This window comes from Gouania willdenowi, chromosome 16 (genome assembly GCF_900634775.1).
Source record: "Gouania willdenowi chromosome 16, fGouWil2.1, whole genome shotgun sequence".
Lineage (NCBI taxonomy): Eukaryota > Metazoa > Chordata > Actinopteri > Blenniiformes > Gobiesocidae > Gouania > Gouania willdenowi.
In genome coordinates this window covers 31603749-31619459 of record NC_041059.1, presented here as the reverse complement: position 1 = coordinate 31619459, position 15711 = coordinate 31603749, and the positions used below count along the sequence as shown (strand labels likewise).

At 38.6% G+C, this 15711-nt stretch overlaps 1 protein-coding gene across 14 annotated transcripts in view; it reads right to left on the bottom strand.

The window, feature by feature from the left end:
- Positions 1–236: 236 nt before the first annotated feature.
- The window catches only part of cep192 (centrosomal protein 192), a 104683-nt gene continuing 89208 nt past the window's right edge, over positions 237–15711 (bottom strand). For 12 of the 14 annotated variants that reach the window (XM_028471701.1, XM_028471700.1, XM_028471695.1 and 9 more), the window contains 8 exons: positions 14476–14692; positions 13153–13229; positions 12843–12938; positions 10255–10374; positions 7333–7445; positions 6069–6195; positions 4458–4516; positions 237–1166 (listed from right to left, as the gene is read on the bottom strand). In XM_028471701.1, coding sequence (XP_028327502.1) covers positions 1034–1166; positions 4458–4516; positions 6069–6195; positions 7333–7445; positions 10255–10374; positions 12843–12938; positions 13153–13229; positions 14476–14692 — 942 coding nt within the window. In that variant the 3' untranslated portion in view covers positions 237–1033. Of the gene's footprint in view, positions 1167–4457; positions 4517–6068; positions 6196–7332; positions 7446–10254; positions 10375–12842; positions 12939–13152; positions 13230–14475; positions 14693–15711 lie in introns of those variants that run through there. The other 2 variants (XM_028471704.1, XM_028471709.1) reach the window with 2 other exon arrangements.

The window sequence follows — 15711 nt, the reverse complement described above, 5'->3', positions numbered from 1 at the left end:
GTTGAGCAGCCTATAGGATACGTCGTCTTACCTTTAGTCAGAAGTGAGCAACTTTTCAACTGTACGAGAAAGTAAATGTCAAAATGTCACCATTGCTGCCAGAAATTGTAGACCCACTAATAGTCTTAAATCTGGGCTGTGTTCTAGTTTGACATTAAAAAAAAAAAGTACTTTTTTCATTAAAAACTCAGTACTTTTTTCACAACTTGCTGTTCTTTAAACAAGAAGTTAGATCATTATCCCCAAATGTATTTTATTTAAATTGTGATCATACAATATACTATAGAATACATCAATTTGAAAAAACGTGCAAATTTTAAGTAAAAATGTTTCAGGGTGGTTTGACTGTGCATACACCATTTATATAAAACCTGCAAGTGGTCAAGAAAAAGCCATTACAACCCTTGTGCTTGCCCTACAGCTAAAAGAGGAAATTGAGCTTATTTTCTCTGATCGGATGAGGATTAGCACTGCTTTGCCATGGTAAACTGGCCTTTGCAAGCAGCATAATCAAACCCCCACCAGATGATACATTTTGAGCATGCAAAAACAATTAATAATAATCCTCCTAATATTGCTACTATTTACCACTAAATGTAGTATATCTAGACAGATTGGAACAAGTCTTGGAGGTTGCTGGGAAGGCAACACATGCTGCTGACAAAGGTAGGCTCAGCTTGCTGAGCAATCTCCATAGAAACCAACCAGAACTGAAGATTGGAGACATCTAATGAAATGTGGACAGTTCGAGGAAAGACATTTGAAGTTTAACATTTTTGGCAACAGAGCAAAAAGGCAACATAGAGTGGATTTTCAAAACCACTGTGGATTTGTAACCAACCCAGAGACAGACATTTTTGTGTCTCAGCAAGGACTACCTAGTATCTCACAGAAATATAGCCCAAAAAAGACAAGAATAAATAAGAATAACAATCAAAAAGGTTTTAAGTCCCAACTCTTTCATTTTGTTTTTCTTCGATGGCTGCTTTTAAAAGTGTATGCGTTTGTGGAACGGGACATCCAAAAGCTGAATTCAAGGTGATGCCTCAGCAGTCAGCTGAATAACAAGACTTCCACTTGTTTGAGACTGGATGAGCAGCAGTCCGGTGTGTCTGCCTGTAGTACTGGGCTTGTACTGGACGGGCAGCTTCAGATAGTGCTGTGATCTACAGGGGTGCGAGAGAGAACGGCAATGTTATATGACTGGGAAGATTATCTGCTACAACAATTAACACATGCTCTGTACTACTTCAATAATAAATGCAAACTGCAAACCCAGGCACATTATTTATTTTGAATGTCACAACGAGATGGATTGGCAAATTGATATCACAGGTGTTGTAAAGTGATTTTAAAAGCATATTGTCCAAATGTCAAAATAGCAGAGACATTCAAACAATTCTGCATTGGTTTCTCCAGGCACTCCGGTTATCTTCAACAATGTAGAACTTTTCATTTCTTTATTCATCTCAAACTTTTAAAACAAACAAACAACTATAACAACCAAGTCAATGCAAAATACATACAGCATGTACAAAACAATTGTACATGTCCATCAAACAAATTTAAACAGGGGAGCACATGCATATGTATAACAACATCCAGATTGAGAAGGAACATGATGAAACAAATAGTTTATCTATTCCTGCCCCTTCCATAGAAATGAAATCAAATACTGAATTAAAATTACAATTCAACACGAGCTGTCATTAACCAAGAAGCAGTTATTAACTGAGAATGTTATGTTAACGGAAGCTTTTAATAGGCTGTGTGAGAATGTGTGAATGAGTGTGTGTATGTGTTTATGGGATTTTTATCATAAAAATATTGAATCCTCCCCCTTCTCCAAGTATCCTGTACAGTTTAAAGCAGGGGTTCTCAACTGGTCTCATCCTGGGACCCACATTTTGCCACGGTCATTAAATCGTAGTTTTTCAAAAATGTCTGTTACACACATCTTTTTTTTAAACAAAGCTATATATTTTCCTGTGCAACAAGCATTTCACAGCATGACTGTCAAAAGAAAAGTTTCTTTCAAAATTAAAGACAAGTTCAAGATGAGAGACATGTGTTTATTTTTGACCAGCTGTCTGCAACCCACCCAGTACAGGTCCACAACCCACCAGTTGAGAATCGCTGGTTTAAAGGTCGATCAAGCCTTTCCAAGGTATCCCAGGGTCCTAGGTAGGGTACACCTAGAGCTAATCTATGCGACACACAAAGCCGGACAACAGACAAACCTTCAATCCATAAATATTCTATGAATTGTTAATGGATGTTTGAGAAGGACTGAGTACCCAGGGACAACATGTAAATTGTACATAATTCTGTCTAGAGATGCACTGAAATTATTAGAATTCTTGTCCAAAACCAAAAATGAAAACTAAGGATAAAAACAAACACACTGAAAATAAATTCTGCATATTGTGGCATTTATGGCTATGAATGTGTAGGCCTACTAACCTTACTAAAAATCAAGCAGTGGAATTGCATAAATTAATATTATAGCTTCATAGAAAAAATAAATAAAAAATATTTATTTCGCACTGTAATAAAATGTTTAACTTGACCCCACTCATGTGAAGTAAAATAATACAGTAAAGGCCAATAGCTGACAGGGCTGCTGAAAAATGTAAAAATATTTAACTAAAAACAAAGTGCATTTAAGTTCTTAATGAGAACACTGAGGGGCGGATTCACTAAAGGTTTAGGGGTATTAAAACGTGTGCAAACGTCACACCACGCGCTAATGAAGGGTACAAATGAAAAAAAGGCTCCAGTTAACCATTCTAGTATGAGAAAATAATTCAAGTAAAATAATAGTCAATTCTAACAGCCACTGAATAAGAAACTGCAGAGTAAAGTGTGTGTATGTGAGAGAGAGAAAAAGCTGGACATGCACCCACGGCGCCGTGTATGGAGTCCAGTGGCTGTGGTGCAGAGGATGCTTTGCGCGAAGATCATAGATGACGCTCCGTACGCACAGCTCCTGTGCATTTCTCTCCATGTTTTGATCGTAAAACTCTTGTGTCGCGTTGATGGCAGGAGCGTCAGGCCAGAATCAGCTGAGCAGCATGTCTAATTTAATGATGGTCAGTCGATCATCTTCAAATGGTTCAGAGTAGACTGATTGACAGACTGTGTTGTTACATTAACTCAGATCATTCGGATGGTTGCTGTCCAAATCTGCCTATTTTTCATGGCCTGATCAGCGCAAAGTTACAGGACCTGACGGAGCAGCCACATTAAATTAGGGGTAAATATATATATATATATATATATATATATATATATATATATATATATATACACACACATACATATTTTATTTGTTTATTTAGTTTTCCACATTACTAAATGTTTGTGCAGCAGACAGAGACGTCCATCTGCCTCCAATGTAACTTCTTCAAATGTCATTGTGTGCTTCTGTGCACTCACGTCTCCACACTGAATGAGCAAAATGCTCATTTAAATACGGCGGTCTCCACCACTTCTACACGCGTGCTAGTCATTGCAGCAATCTAAGGGGTCTATTCTCCAGTCTGGACTGGAGAATAGACGCTGCAGTTACGCACTTCTCCCCTGCTCGTATTCTCCTGACTAGGCTGCTGACACCACAAGTAAGGAGGCCAAAAGCACGTAGTCTATCAATGTAGGAGGTTTGAAGGAAAGGAGATGGCGATGTCATTCGTTTGGGCTGTCTACAAATCCAGGAGAATGGAGTTTTCCCAACGCTTGTAAATGTCATTGCAATCCATGATAATTATTAAGCGCCCTTTTGATTTGAAATGGGAGAAAACAGAGGACAAGGTTTCATGAGCTAGGTTTGGAAGGAGCTGTTGATGCCTACTTGTTGCCTACTTGCTCTGCAGCTTTTTGGCAAAACTTTTAGCATCCCCAGCACCAGGTAATCATGTTTGAAATTAACTTTATTCTAGCAGGTTGTAAGTAATTTGTTCAAATAGAAAAAAAGAAAAAAACTACTTGTGTAGAACATGATTATGTGTTGCACTTTTAATAACATGCCTTGGACATTTTTATCAAACATTAGTAATATGGAATTCTTAGTTTAAATGACTTAACACATAGTTAAAGGTATGCTTACAATGTTTTTATTACCATGACAAGCATCATTTTGCAAAATCTATTACAGTTTAACAAAATGAATGACGGCCAGTATCTGAGAGCGACAGGCAACCTTTAAGCTCTTAGAAAGTGTAAATCAGGTGTATCTTTCAAGACCTCGCACAGTAAGCATTCACCATGGTGAAAACACATTACCCACCCAGTCACAAAGTCATATCCCAGAATGCTCAGCAGCAACTTTACTTACACAGCAAATTTACAGCGATCAACGAGTGACTGACTTGAAGACTTTATCCAGTTAAAGCCCAGTATTATACTGCCTATCAGAGTTTGGCGTGTGTGTGTGTGTGTTGTGAGCTGCTGAGACTCACCTGAGGGAGTATTTGGAATGCTTGATGTGGAAGGGCTCTCTCGGCTTTACAAATGTCAGCTGCAAGTCAATTAGAGAAGCCACACATGAAGTATCAAATTCATGCCAAGCCCAGTGACAAATGTTAGAGGCCGTTATTGAAAACATCATTCGGCGGTGTCGTTAGTACTGGTCCCCTCCGTCCCAACTCTCTGATCCCAACATGTCTGAGGTGACACTACTTTACAGGCAGTTAATTTTAAAAGTACTACTCTACGCTCTAATCTTTTCTTTGTTTGCTTCCCTTGACAGGCTCCCACTGTACACAGTGCCTTGAAAAAGTATTTGTCCCTTCCCCGATTCCTGATTATTATTGCATATTTATCACACTTAAATGATTCGGATCATCAAACTAAAATTTTAATATCTCACAGTGCCAACCCAAGTCAATAGAAGATGCATTTTCTAAATGATGATTTTATTTATTAAGGGAGGAAAAAAATTCCAAACCCATCTGCCCCAATGTGAAAAGTCATTGCCCCCCCATCGTTAAAATATGAGGTAACTGTGTCTTCGAAAATGTTAGAACAGATTCAGCGGCCACAACCTAAATAGAACCTGTCAGACTAATTGAAGTAGGCTACAAGATCTCAAAAAAGAAACAGGATCCAAAAAAGTTTAATAATAAAGCAAAATGATTGAAATCCATCAGTCTAGAAAAGATTACAAAGCCATTTCCAAGGCTTTGGGACTGCAGTGAACCACGTTTAGAGCCATTATCCACGAATGGAGAAAACTACAACTATTGGTGAACCTTCCCAGAAATGATAGACCAACCAAAATTACTCCAAAAGTGCAATGACAACTTATCCAGGAGGTCAGAAATGATCCCAGAACAACATTTAAAGAACTGCACGCCTCACTGGCCCAATTTTTTTATTTTTTAAAACTTTTTGGAAGTTGTGCGGCTTGTTACCTTTGGTGTAAAAACAACAAAGCATTTGAGAAAAAGAACATCATACCAACAATCAAGCATGATGGTAGCAGTTATCTGAGGCTGCTTCACTGCTGGAGGATCTGGATGACTTGCCTTGAATCTCAAGCACTCTTGGGTTGTGCAATAGGACAGCGAACCTAAGCATACCAGCAAATCAACCTCTGAATGGCTCAAATATAACCAAAAGAAGTTTTTAGAGTGGCAAGGTCAAAGTCCGGAATTCTATCTATCGAGATACTGTGATGTGACCCTGAAGAGGCAGTTCATGCTTAAAAACCCTCAAATATGGCTGAGTTAATATCACTCTGCATTGTTGTCAAGGAATTTTGGCCCACTCCTCTTTGCAAACGACTTGTTACGAACTTGTTACTTATTACAAAAGCTTGATTTCAGTTATTGTTGCAAAGGGGGACACCACCAGCTATTAGGTTCAGGGGGCAATTACTTTTTCACATCGGGTCAGAGGGATTTTTAATTTCTTTCCCTCTTAATGAATAAAATGATAATCAGGAATAAAGAACGGGGCTAAAATGTTTTCACGGCACTGTATGTGTGGACTGTATTTAATTTTTGGCTTTAATAAGGAGTAAAAAAAGGTTGGGGGCCTTTCTTGATGAGGAAGACGTTATGGCTCACCTCGTGTGTGTCAGAAGAATTGTTGCGAATGTTGACCTTGAGAGAGCAGGACTCTCCAACACGTGTAGTTTGAAAAGTGTAAAGATCCTGTGGAGAATACACTCCCCTCCGTACAGCTTCCTCCTGGCTAATGATGGAAAATGTCAGAAAATCTATCAACAGTTCGGATTACTAATCTTATTTAAAACAACAACAACAAATTACTTTTTGAATAATTAAACGTATTTAAAACAAAAACAACAAAAAATTACTGTTACTAAGTAAACGTTTTACAAAATCAATTCTTCAAATTGTTCTAAAAATGAATAATAAGTTAAAATAAAAAAAAATGCAAGTAAATATTTTATACAGGCAAAAACAAAGAGCTCTTTCATCCCCTAATGTCTGTGGCCAACCGCTGCATCGGTACTCTCAAATATATATTTAACTTTTTACAATACCCAACAACTTCCCAAGATTAGTATCTTTTCAGTAAAGCACAGTGTAAGGCAAACTCACAAAAATGAAATAAATTTCAGGACTTCGCTACAACTGCATGTTTTGTGTATTCCTTTAGAAAATAAAATTAATTTGGGAAAGAAATACTGCCTTTAACCAACCTAGGTGCATTGCTGCTTAGCCTTTACAAAAAAATGCCACACAAACGCTAATATCTTTAGCCATTAAATAAAAAAAAAACATTATAAAAAAAATTTAAAAAAACACCCGCTTGTGAGTAAAGGCAATATCTCACGTGTGTAGAGGATAATTTTGAAACTCGGTTAATGACAGAGCATTTAAAATCTGTACTATTTTCCAGTTATTGCAAAGGCTTACTTTTTGTTTCATTAGCATTACTGGGATGCTTTTCTCTTTGCGTTTGTAGTTTTAATTAAATGATTTATTTATTTTTAAATAACTTCAATTAGAGCTAGTGGATGTTTTCATTGAACTTCTGCAGTTCTTCAAAGTATATTTATACCTAATCAAACATGCATCACAAACTGTGTCAAAATACATTGTAACTAGTAGGATCTTACACAAAAAGAGTAAAGACTAAAACAAAAACTCCTTTAGGTCCATGTTGGCATATACCTTTTTGTGTAAAAATCTACTCTGTGGTAATAAGAATAATGTATTAGATTTTTTTAAAAGCTCTTTTCTAAACACTCTAATACGCTTTACAAAGTCTACACAAAGAACAAACACAAACATGAAAAAGACAAATAGGTCAGCATATTACACCATCAGAACATGGCTGCTGTTTTAATGGATCCAGACTGACCTAGTTTTGGCAGCAGGGGCAGTGGACCTATTCCTGGGCTTAACTGTGGCTTCAGTCTTCACTAGAGAGCAGTCTCCTTCCTGCAGCGATTCCACTGGTCCAAACTTGACTCCCTTGCCACAGACATAACAGGGTAATTCTTATTAGAAACACCACTTTGAAATACCCACCACACACAAAGGTAAGATAACAATAACAAGAGGTGTGTGTGTGTGTGTTTGAGAAGGGGACACAGGGAGTGTCTTGTGTTTTCTGTTAATTCTTCAAACAGACTGCAATGCTGTGCTTAAAACTTTTAACCATATCTCAAACTGATTCCTATAAGAGGTACAACACTGAACTCTAGGGTCCAATCATGTTTGTTTAACATCCAAATCTTTGTGCATACGTCTAGCTAAGTCACCTCCCCATTATTGCCTTATATAACTAGAAATAATATAATATATATAAGCAGTTAACTTGTCAGATAGCCATTATACACAGATGGGCCTCCAATAGAATCTAACTTAAATTTAGAAACTAAACTCAGAATGTGGTGCTTCAAAGTTACATGCATTTTACTTTCGCTTTTTGTGCACGTTTCGGAACATGACCATTTACTGGTTGTGACGCAGCAAAAAGGAACGTGCAAGGCTCCCTTCAGCTTCACCTCAGCCTGAAAGCTCACAACAACACCCACAGAGTTGGATAGCATTGTCATTATCATTACACTAACTACTCTCAAAGTTGCCTTCATACTGTGTATTCAATAGTTTCCTTAGTTAAGCGGAACCAGCTACAGCTGAGCAAAGACAGCCGGCTGCCGAGCTACTTCCTCATTACATTAGGTTCATTATGCATGCTGGTTCGGCCCAGCATAATGCTAATGATTTATCATACTATCAACACATTTAAGTATGTCTGTGTGGAAAGCCTTAAGCAACTGTGGGAACTTCTCAGATCGCATCAACATGCATTGGGAACAAGTACAAGGCGTGCACATGCTCCACTCTGTAATGTCATGAATATGAATATTGTTGATATATAATATTATTCATTTATCATTTCTTTAAGATAAACTATAATTATATATCCTTGTACTAAATGTCCTTATATTACATAGTAAATAATCCTTTTAATAAATTATATCCTCAGTCAGGTCAACTTTTTCAAGGCCCATTTTCTCTAAAGGACAAAGAGTTTGAAAACATCTGATTTCAACTAAATCTAACTCAAACGACACAAGCTTATGTAAGCAACGAGACAATCAAATATAAACAACCTAGGAGGCAATCAGATTATCCCTAAAAGACAGTTTCTAATGAATTAACAAAGTCTGTTAAATACTAAACTTAATACACATTAAACAACTCATACATATACCAAATAAATTAAATAAGCATACACCTTAGACCCCTAAATTATATATAACTGATCAATCAATCTTGTACGTAGTTTGTATTGCTTTAAATCAGCAGTAAATGTCATCTTCATCCTAACTACAATATCTGATCGTTTTGTTTCTGAATGTAAAAACCTTCTAACTAAAGACTAGTGTTAGATATTAGGAATGTGCGATATTTTATCGTTTATGATTTATCGTCAAAAACATTCTCACCGGTAAGAATTTGTCATCCCACGATATGAACGATAAATTCCCATGTCGGAAATTAGCGAGGGCCACGGGCCATTTATCCCTCAATTTAGCCAAGAATGCTCCCCAAAAAAACGCATTCCACGGGCCAAAACTGCCCGTTTGTTGTCAACTTAATATTCTCTGGAGCGGAACATTGTTTACGTGTGTGAGGTGCTCGGCTCGGCTACCAGAAGCTGCCGTGCTGCGATACATCGTGGACCGCTACTTGGTTAAAACCAGACAACCATCCAACAAAGTGAACCGATTCAAGTTCCTCCGTGAGATCCATTGTGCTTATTGTGTTGTATAATCAGTTAAGCCATTCTGGTGACAAGTGTGGAGAAATTGAAGCGGTTGACACAGCACCCATTTTAAGTATAATGATGGTGGCCATGAACAGAGGGAAGGAATGAGTGGTTATACCTAAAACTGGTATTTGGGATCAACCTATCTAAGGTTAAGCTCACTACAAGCTTATCCCACAGCCGAAGACATGTCAGTGCATCCACGAACAATGTTTGTGCAAAAACTACTTTGGCAAACCAAGGCGCCGCCACAGGCTCAAAGGTGTAGCCAGGTTGGAAGCAACAACACGAGCAAAGGAGCTCAAGGTCATCCACTCCACAAAAGAGCAGCCCCCCAAATGCCTTAGAGACCCCACACCAAGAGGCAGCCACCGCCCCCACATACACACCAGAGAAAGCCCCTAGGAGCCGAGGACCCAGTGCAGCTCCCCGGTCCCAAGCCACAGACCCCACCACCCCAGGCCTAGACTCCCCGATAGGCTCACTCTAAGCTAACCCATCCAGCGCAGCACTGCCCACCAACCAGGCAAAAGCCAACAACAAGCACCCCAGACTGACAGAAGCCCCCCACCACCCACCTCACTAAGAACAGGCGCAAGAACGAAAAAGGAGGAGGGTGGGAGTAAGAGACAGGGAGACAGAGAGTAAGAGGAACAAGCGGTGGAGAAACACGCAGGCCCCCAGCCCCAGGGCCCACTCCTAAGTGCCGGATGGGCAGGAAAGCACCACCAAACAGCCCAGGGACCATGAGTATATCCCGAGGCACAGCACGTCGGCAAGAGGCACCCAGTATCAACCACCCAGGCCGAAGCCCTCCCCACAAGCCCAGGGAGGGCCAGGTCCACAGTTGGAATTAGTGTCAGTAAAGAGTGGTGCTGCAGGCTTGATTATCAGGCTCAAAATTAAGATTTAATGCATTTAAAAAAGGAGTCCAACGTTCCTCAAAGCAGGCTATTTTTTTTTTTCAGTTATATTTAACAAAACCAGTGAAATAGTCCTCACCGTGCCACAAAGTTGGAAGCGGATCCTGGTTTTCTGCTGGGGTTCTGAAACAGGATGACACTCCAAGTCCCAGAACTGGGCATAATCTCCTCTGTCTCGAGGGAGGAAGGTTATGGGCACCTGGAAGATAACAATAGGATACATTAAACAGACCCTATATACTATATATAATATAGCATAATATATACTATATATAATATAATACTATAATGCAAATTCTGCCAATCACAGCAAATTCAGCGCAGCCCTGCAATTCTGCTGAATCGCGTCAAAATTTTTGCAACTTTGATTTATCTGACTTAGGTCAAAGTGTATCACAAGAGCCACTACAACACTAAAGACAGGTGTGCGACAAATTCTGTTACTTAACCAAAATGCGTTTCCTGTCGATTCGGTGGCACAACGTGGCTGAAGTCCGTCCGACTTGTGTAAGCCACCATAAGCCGGGGACTGATGAGCCCCCCGGAGCGATCAGAATCATCATTTATTGTGGTTACAGATTAACTTGTCTCATGATTTCTAGTGTTTAATTATCTCCTGCGGCTCTAGAAAGACTTAAAAAAATTATTAAACCTCTACTAATATATATATTTGATAGAGCTTGTAACTGACAAGATACAGAACTATCTAAAATGGTAGCAGTAGCCAATACCATTGGTGCCCGCGCCCCTTGGTGGTATCTCTAGGCACAAATTTACAAATCGGTGAAAGAGTTTGTAGCAAAAGTTACAAGTAATCTTGTATTGAGGAAATTCTTACAGAAAAAGTACCATTTATTTATTCTTGGATTTTTTTTGTTTTTGTTTCAAAAACTAACATTTAGGCATTTTAGACTGCAACGATCACAGATTTTGGCCAAAATCCTGGAGGGAACAGTGACAAAAATACAACTTTCTGAAATGTAAATTGGAAGCTGGAGCCAAAATCTACATTAACTGAACATTTGTGACATGGTTAGTGCTATAGAGTTTTTTTTTGCTCAAGTCAAAGGTGACAATGAACCTGTGTTAGACCACATCTAAGTGGGTGGAAATTTAATGTCTTAAAAACATTTGTGGTGCTCCGTCACACCCTCGCTAAAATTCTGCTTACAATATGGTAAATGGTAAATGGACTTGATTTATATAGCGCCTTGGAACTAACTCAAAGAGGGGCAAGGTTTTTTCCCATTTAAAATCATTATCTGGAGACATTATTTTTATCCAAGAAACTCATATCACCAACACCAACTTATTCAATCTAAAATACTTCACAGGCTTCATTACTCCTGCACCAAATTACACACCATTTACCCGTCTGTTTCTCCAACCTGTCCAAAGTGTAAATCAGCCGACGGCACTCTGGGTCGCCTATTCTGGTCTTGTCCCAAACTAAACAAGTTCTGGTCAGACATTTTTAATTGCTTCTCTGTTATGTACAACTTTGTCATTAAAACCAGATCCTTCTACAGCCATCTTTGGTAGAACTCAACACTTATTGAACTTGTCTTATTTACAACAAAAAACATTACAATACGGCATGGTTGTGGCAAATAGGAACATTCTGTCTCTCTTGAAGACTGGAGATATACCCTCCTTCAGGACCTGGCTACAGGAAATGACCAACTTGTTATGGAGAGGGTCCGATATAGTGTCTCTCTCAGCTCTTCAACCTTTGACAAAGTGTGGCAACCATTCTGTCTTACTTATCAAAGACAACCTAAAGTTTTATTTTGCTTAAATAACTTTTTTCAAATAGTTGTCCACTTTTCTTTTATGTATACTGTAGAAACCTTGTACTTGTACTGTCCTAGGCTAATGGGACATACCGTGATCTTTTAACAGTTGGTGATGATTCCTTAAAAATGTGACATTCTATAAGAGCATGTCTTTGTTGTTGTTTTGTTTTATTTTTGCCCTGCCCTATGTTTCTTATTTCTCTATTTCCTCTTTGTCTTAGGGTTTTTTTGTTTTTTTTCTCGTCAATGTCCTGTATGTTTAAAAAATTGAAAATGTATAAATAAAACATAAAAAAAAAAAGAAAGAAATTTGAATGCTAAGGCTGTTTGGAAGAGAAACACTGGATACACTAACGTAAAATTGCATATATCATTAACAAAAAAGTATATTGTTTTGTTCTTGCCCCCTTTTTTCTGCCACAATAGCCTTGATCCATCAAGTCACAGTATTCACCAGGCCTCTACATTGCTGTGGTATCTGACACAAAGCTTTCTGCAAAATAATTTTGCAACTTCCAGAGGTCGTGGGAGTTGCAAAGTGGATTTTCACTGATTGCATTTGTATTTTTCCTCAGATGCTGGACTTTGTTGAGACAAGCTTGAGTCGGGACAACCCAACTGATCAATTGCTATGCAACAGCAAAATTTAAAAAAGGTAAAACATAATTTATTATGAGGTTGTTAAACCTCAGCCTATTGTCCTCCAGAACACAAACATCCAACCAGAGTGTAATTAGATTAACAAAAATCAATACATTGTAAAACTAAGCAGAATATGTTAAATCAAGTGTCACAGGATTATTTACTCTCCAGGATATTGCTGTGAAGCATGTGCTATATTATACAAGCTTCATTGTTTGTGATTTCCTACCTGCATCTTCTGATAGGCTCCCAGAATTCCTGAGACCCTGGAGCAACTAAAAGCAGTGTAGGTAGCACGGTAAACATCTCCAGTATTGTCTACACCCTAAAAAGAGAAATAAACAGCTGAAGACAAGCATCAGCATCACATCCAGCAACAACATTAAACATAACAGGGACTGGGAGCAAGGAACACAACTGTTTACTTAATGTAACACGAGACACACACAATGACGTCCATAATATTTTGGAATTTAACTTTTAAGGCAGCAAAGCTTCAGTTACTCAGATAGATACATTACAGAGATAAAAATATCTACCTTGACATAAGGAGGAGCAAATGATGACAGGTACCACCTCACTTCGTCCTCTCTGTTCTGCACCTCCAGCTGGGCCTCTGAAGCACAGGAAGTTCAGATTTTCCTGACTATGTTATGTTTAAGTTGTTTTCCACTTTGAGTTAAGCAAAAAAAAAAAAAAAAAGTCTGCGTGTGATTAAGGGTGCTTTCACAACGGTTTAGTCCCGGACTCGATCCAAATGGGCGGAGGGCATGTAATAATCTTATCACCTTGGTTTGACTCAATTTGCGTTCAGAGAACTTCTGGTCCGCTCCAAACTGCCCCCGGTGCAGTTGCATGAGCTAAACGCTTGAGGACGCCGTTAATAAAGTAGGGACTTCTCTAGACAGAAACCTAAAGAAGAGGCTCTCAACAATGAGTCAAAGCGAACAGAAACTTCTGCCTTCACCATTTGTTCTTTCACAAACATTTAACAGTGAAGCAGAAACAAGTTGCTGTGCTTTTGGGAGCTTGATAAGAGCTTGGTAAGAGCAAGACAAAACTCACAGTGACATTACCTTAGTTTAGTTTCTCTAAACGGCTCTGTGTGCGTTCAGCATGTACTGTACATCTCGGCACCCTCACATGCACGCGCATCAGTGTGGGGGTGTGTGTTTGAGCACAGCCGCCACCCCGAAGGAAGTGGAGTCCGTGACCCCCGATTTAAAGGAAGTTTGGAATCACGGGAATAACTGCCTCTGGTGCAGTTGCATAAGCTAAACGCTTGAGGACCCCGTTAATAAAGTAGGGACTTCTCTAGACAGAAACCTAAAGAAGAGGCTCTCAACAATGAGTCTAAGCAAACAGAAACTTCTGCCTTCACCATTTGTTCTTTCACAAACATTTAACAATGGAGCAGAAACAAGTTGCTGTGCTTTTGGTAGCTTGATAAGAGCTTGGTAAGAGCAAGACAAAACACAGTGACATTACCTTAGTTTAGTTCGACTCAAGAAAATGTATTACTTAAAAAAATCGGGATTTAAGAGTCTTAATTTTCCGACATTTGATTAATTTACTTTTAATACCTTTTAAGACCTATCGGAAACCCTGAAATTGTACTTGAAACGAGTTTACTGAATTGCTTACTTACATTAAAATTTGTTTGAAAATAGCCTGTCTTAAATTATCTTTTATCCTTTTTTCACATTTAGGGCTATGATTTAAATAGGTTAATTGGTTTGTTTTCTGATAAATAACTTAAAAATAGTCTTATTAATCTAAATGAATAAACTGTGATCGTGATTTGGCAAAAAATAATTGTGAAATTAAATTTTTAAAATATGGCCACTTCTACAACTCCGTACCTGATGTTTCACCTGGAGGAGTAATGGGGAAGACAATGGTTTTGTTGGTGATCTTGACTAGCTCCTGGGCTGAGTGTGGAGACAGTGATGGTTTGGTGGCGAGTCTGGGCACAGGTAAGACTGGCGTAGCAACCTGTGGAGACAAGGCTGCCGGAGAGTCAGCCAGGGCTGCCGACACATCCAGTGCAAGGTCCTGACGAATTTGAACCTTAATGAACTGAAACAGGAAAGGAAGAATATTCAGACATGCAAACACCAAAGGCGTGAAAAAGGTGACCAAAAAAAATCCATCGTACGTCCTCTCCAAGAGAATTTTCTTGATTTTAACACATAAAAATGAGCAATCTTGAACACTCTGAAGAGTACACTAAGGCAAAATACAATATTTTCTTCAAGCAAAAATAACATGTATTCACGCCACTCAAGTTGTGGTTAGTGAAAAACAACAAAAATATATATATGAAGAATTGTGTGTTAACGTAAAAGTACCTAACATCTGTACAGTTATTCGCTTTGTTACTTAACACCACTGCCGCTGAGCTACTGGTTTTATAGTCCTTTTAACAGTTTTCATCATGTGCCTCGTTTCTTTCCTCTTTTGGGCTGAACAAGCCTCTCAAGCTTTCTTTGTTGATCCATGAGCCGTTTACCAGCCACTCTTTCTTTCTCCACTGCTTTCGCTTTATGCTCAGCTGCACTGCACTTTCATCGTAGGGCTCTTTCTTTCTTAATATGAATTTTATATTGTTAAGTGCTTTGAGATGACTTTGTTCTATTCTGCGCTATATAAATAAAGTTGAATTGAAATAACTGGCAAACATAAACAGGACTTACATAGGGCACTATAAAATAGTGCAGTTGTCTTTCTATGAATCTTTCAGCAAGCGCAACCAATTATAGGCCTGCACATTGTTATTTGTGGTACATGAGTGAAGTTAAGTTCAACATTTTATTCTATATTGTGCATTGTTGGGATTAATCTTTTTTTTTTTAAATTTATTTAGTTTTTGAAGAATTAATATGAATTTATGCAATTACACTGCTTTGGTTTTATAGGGCCATATTCTCCGGTCTGCACTTAAGCGTTTTTTTACACGCCTGCAGTTACTCGCGTATGCTCCAATCCAGGCTCCTGACACACCCATGATGTCATTTTTTGGGGGGCTGTCAGGAAAATTGACTGAAAAAAAAAATCACACACAAAATATAGCGTCCTATATGCCGGAAAATACGGTA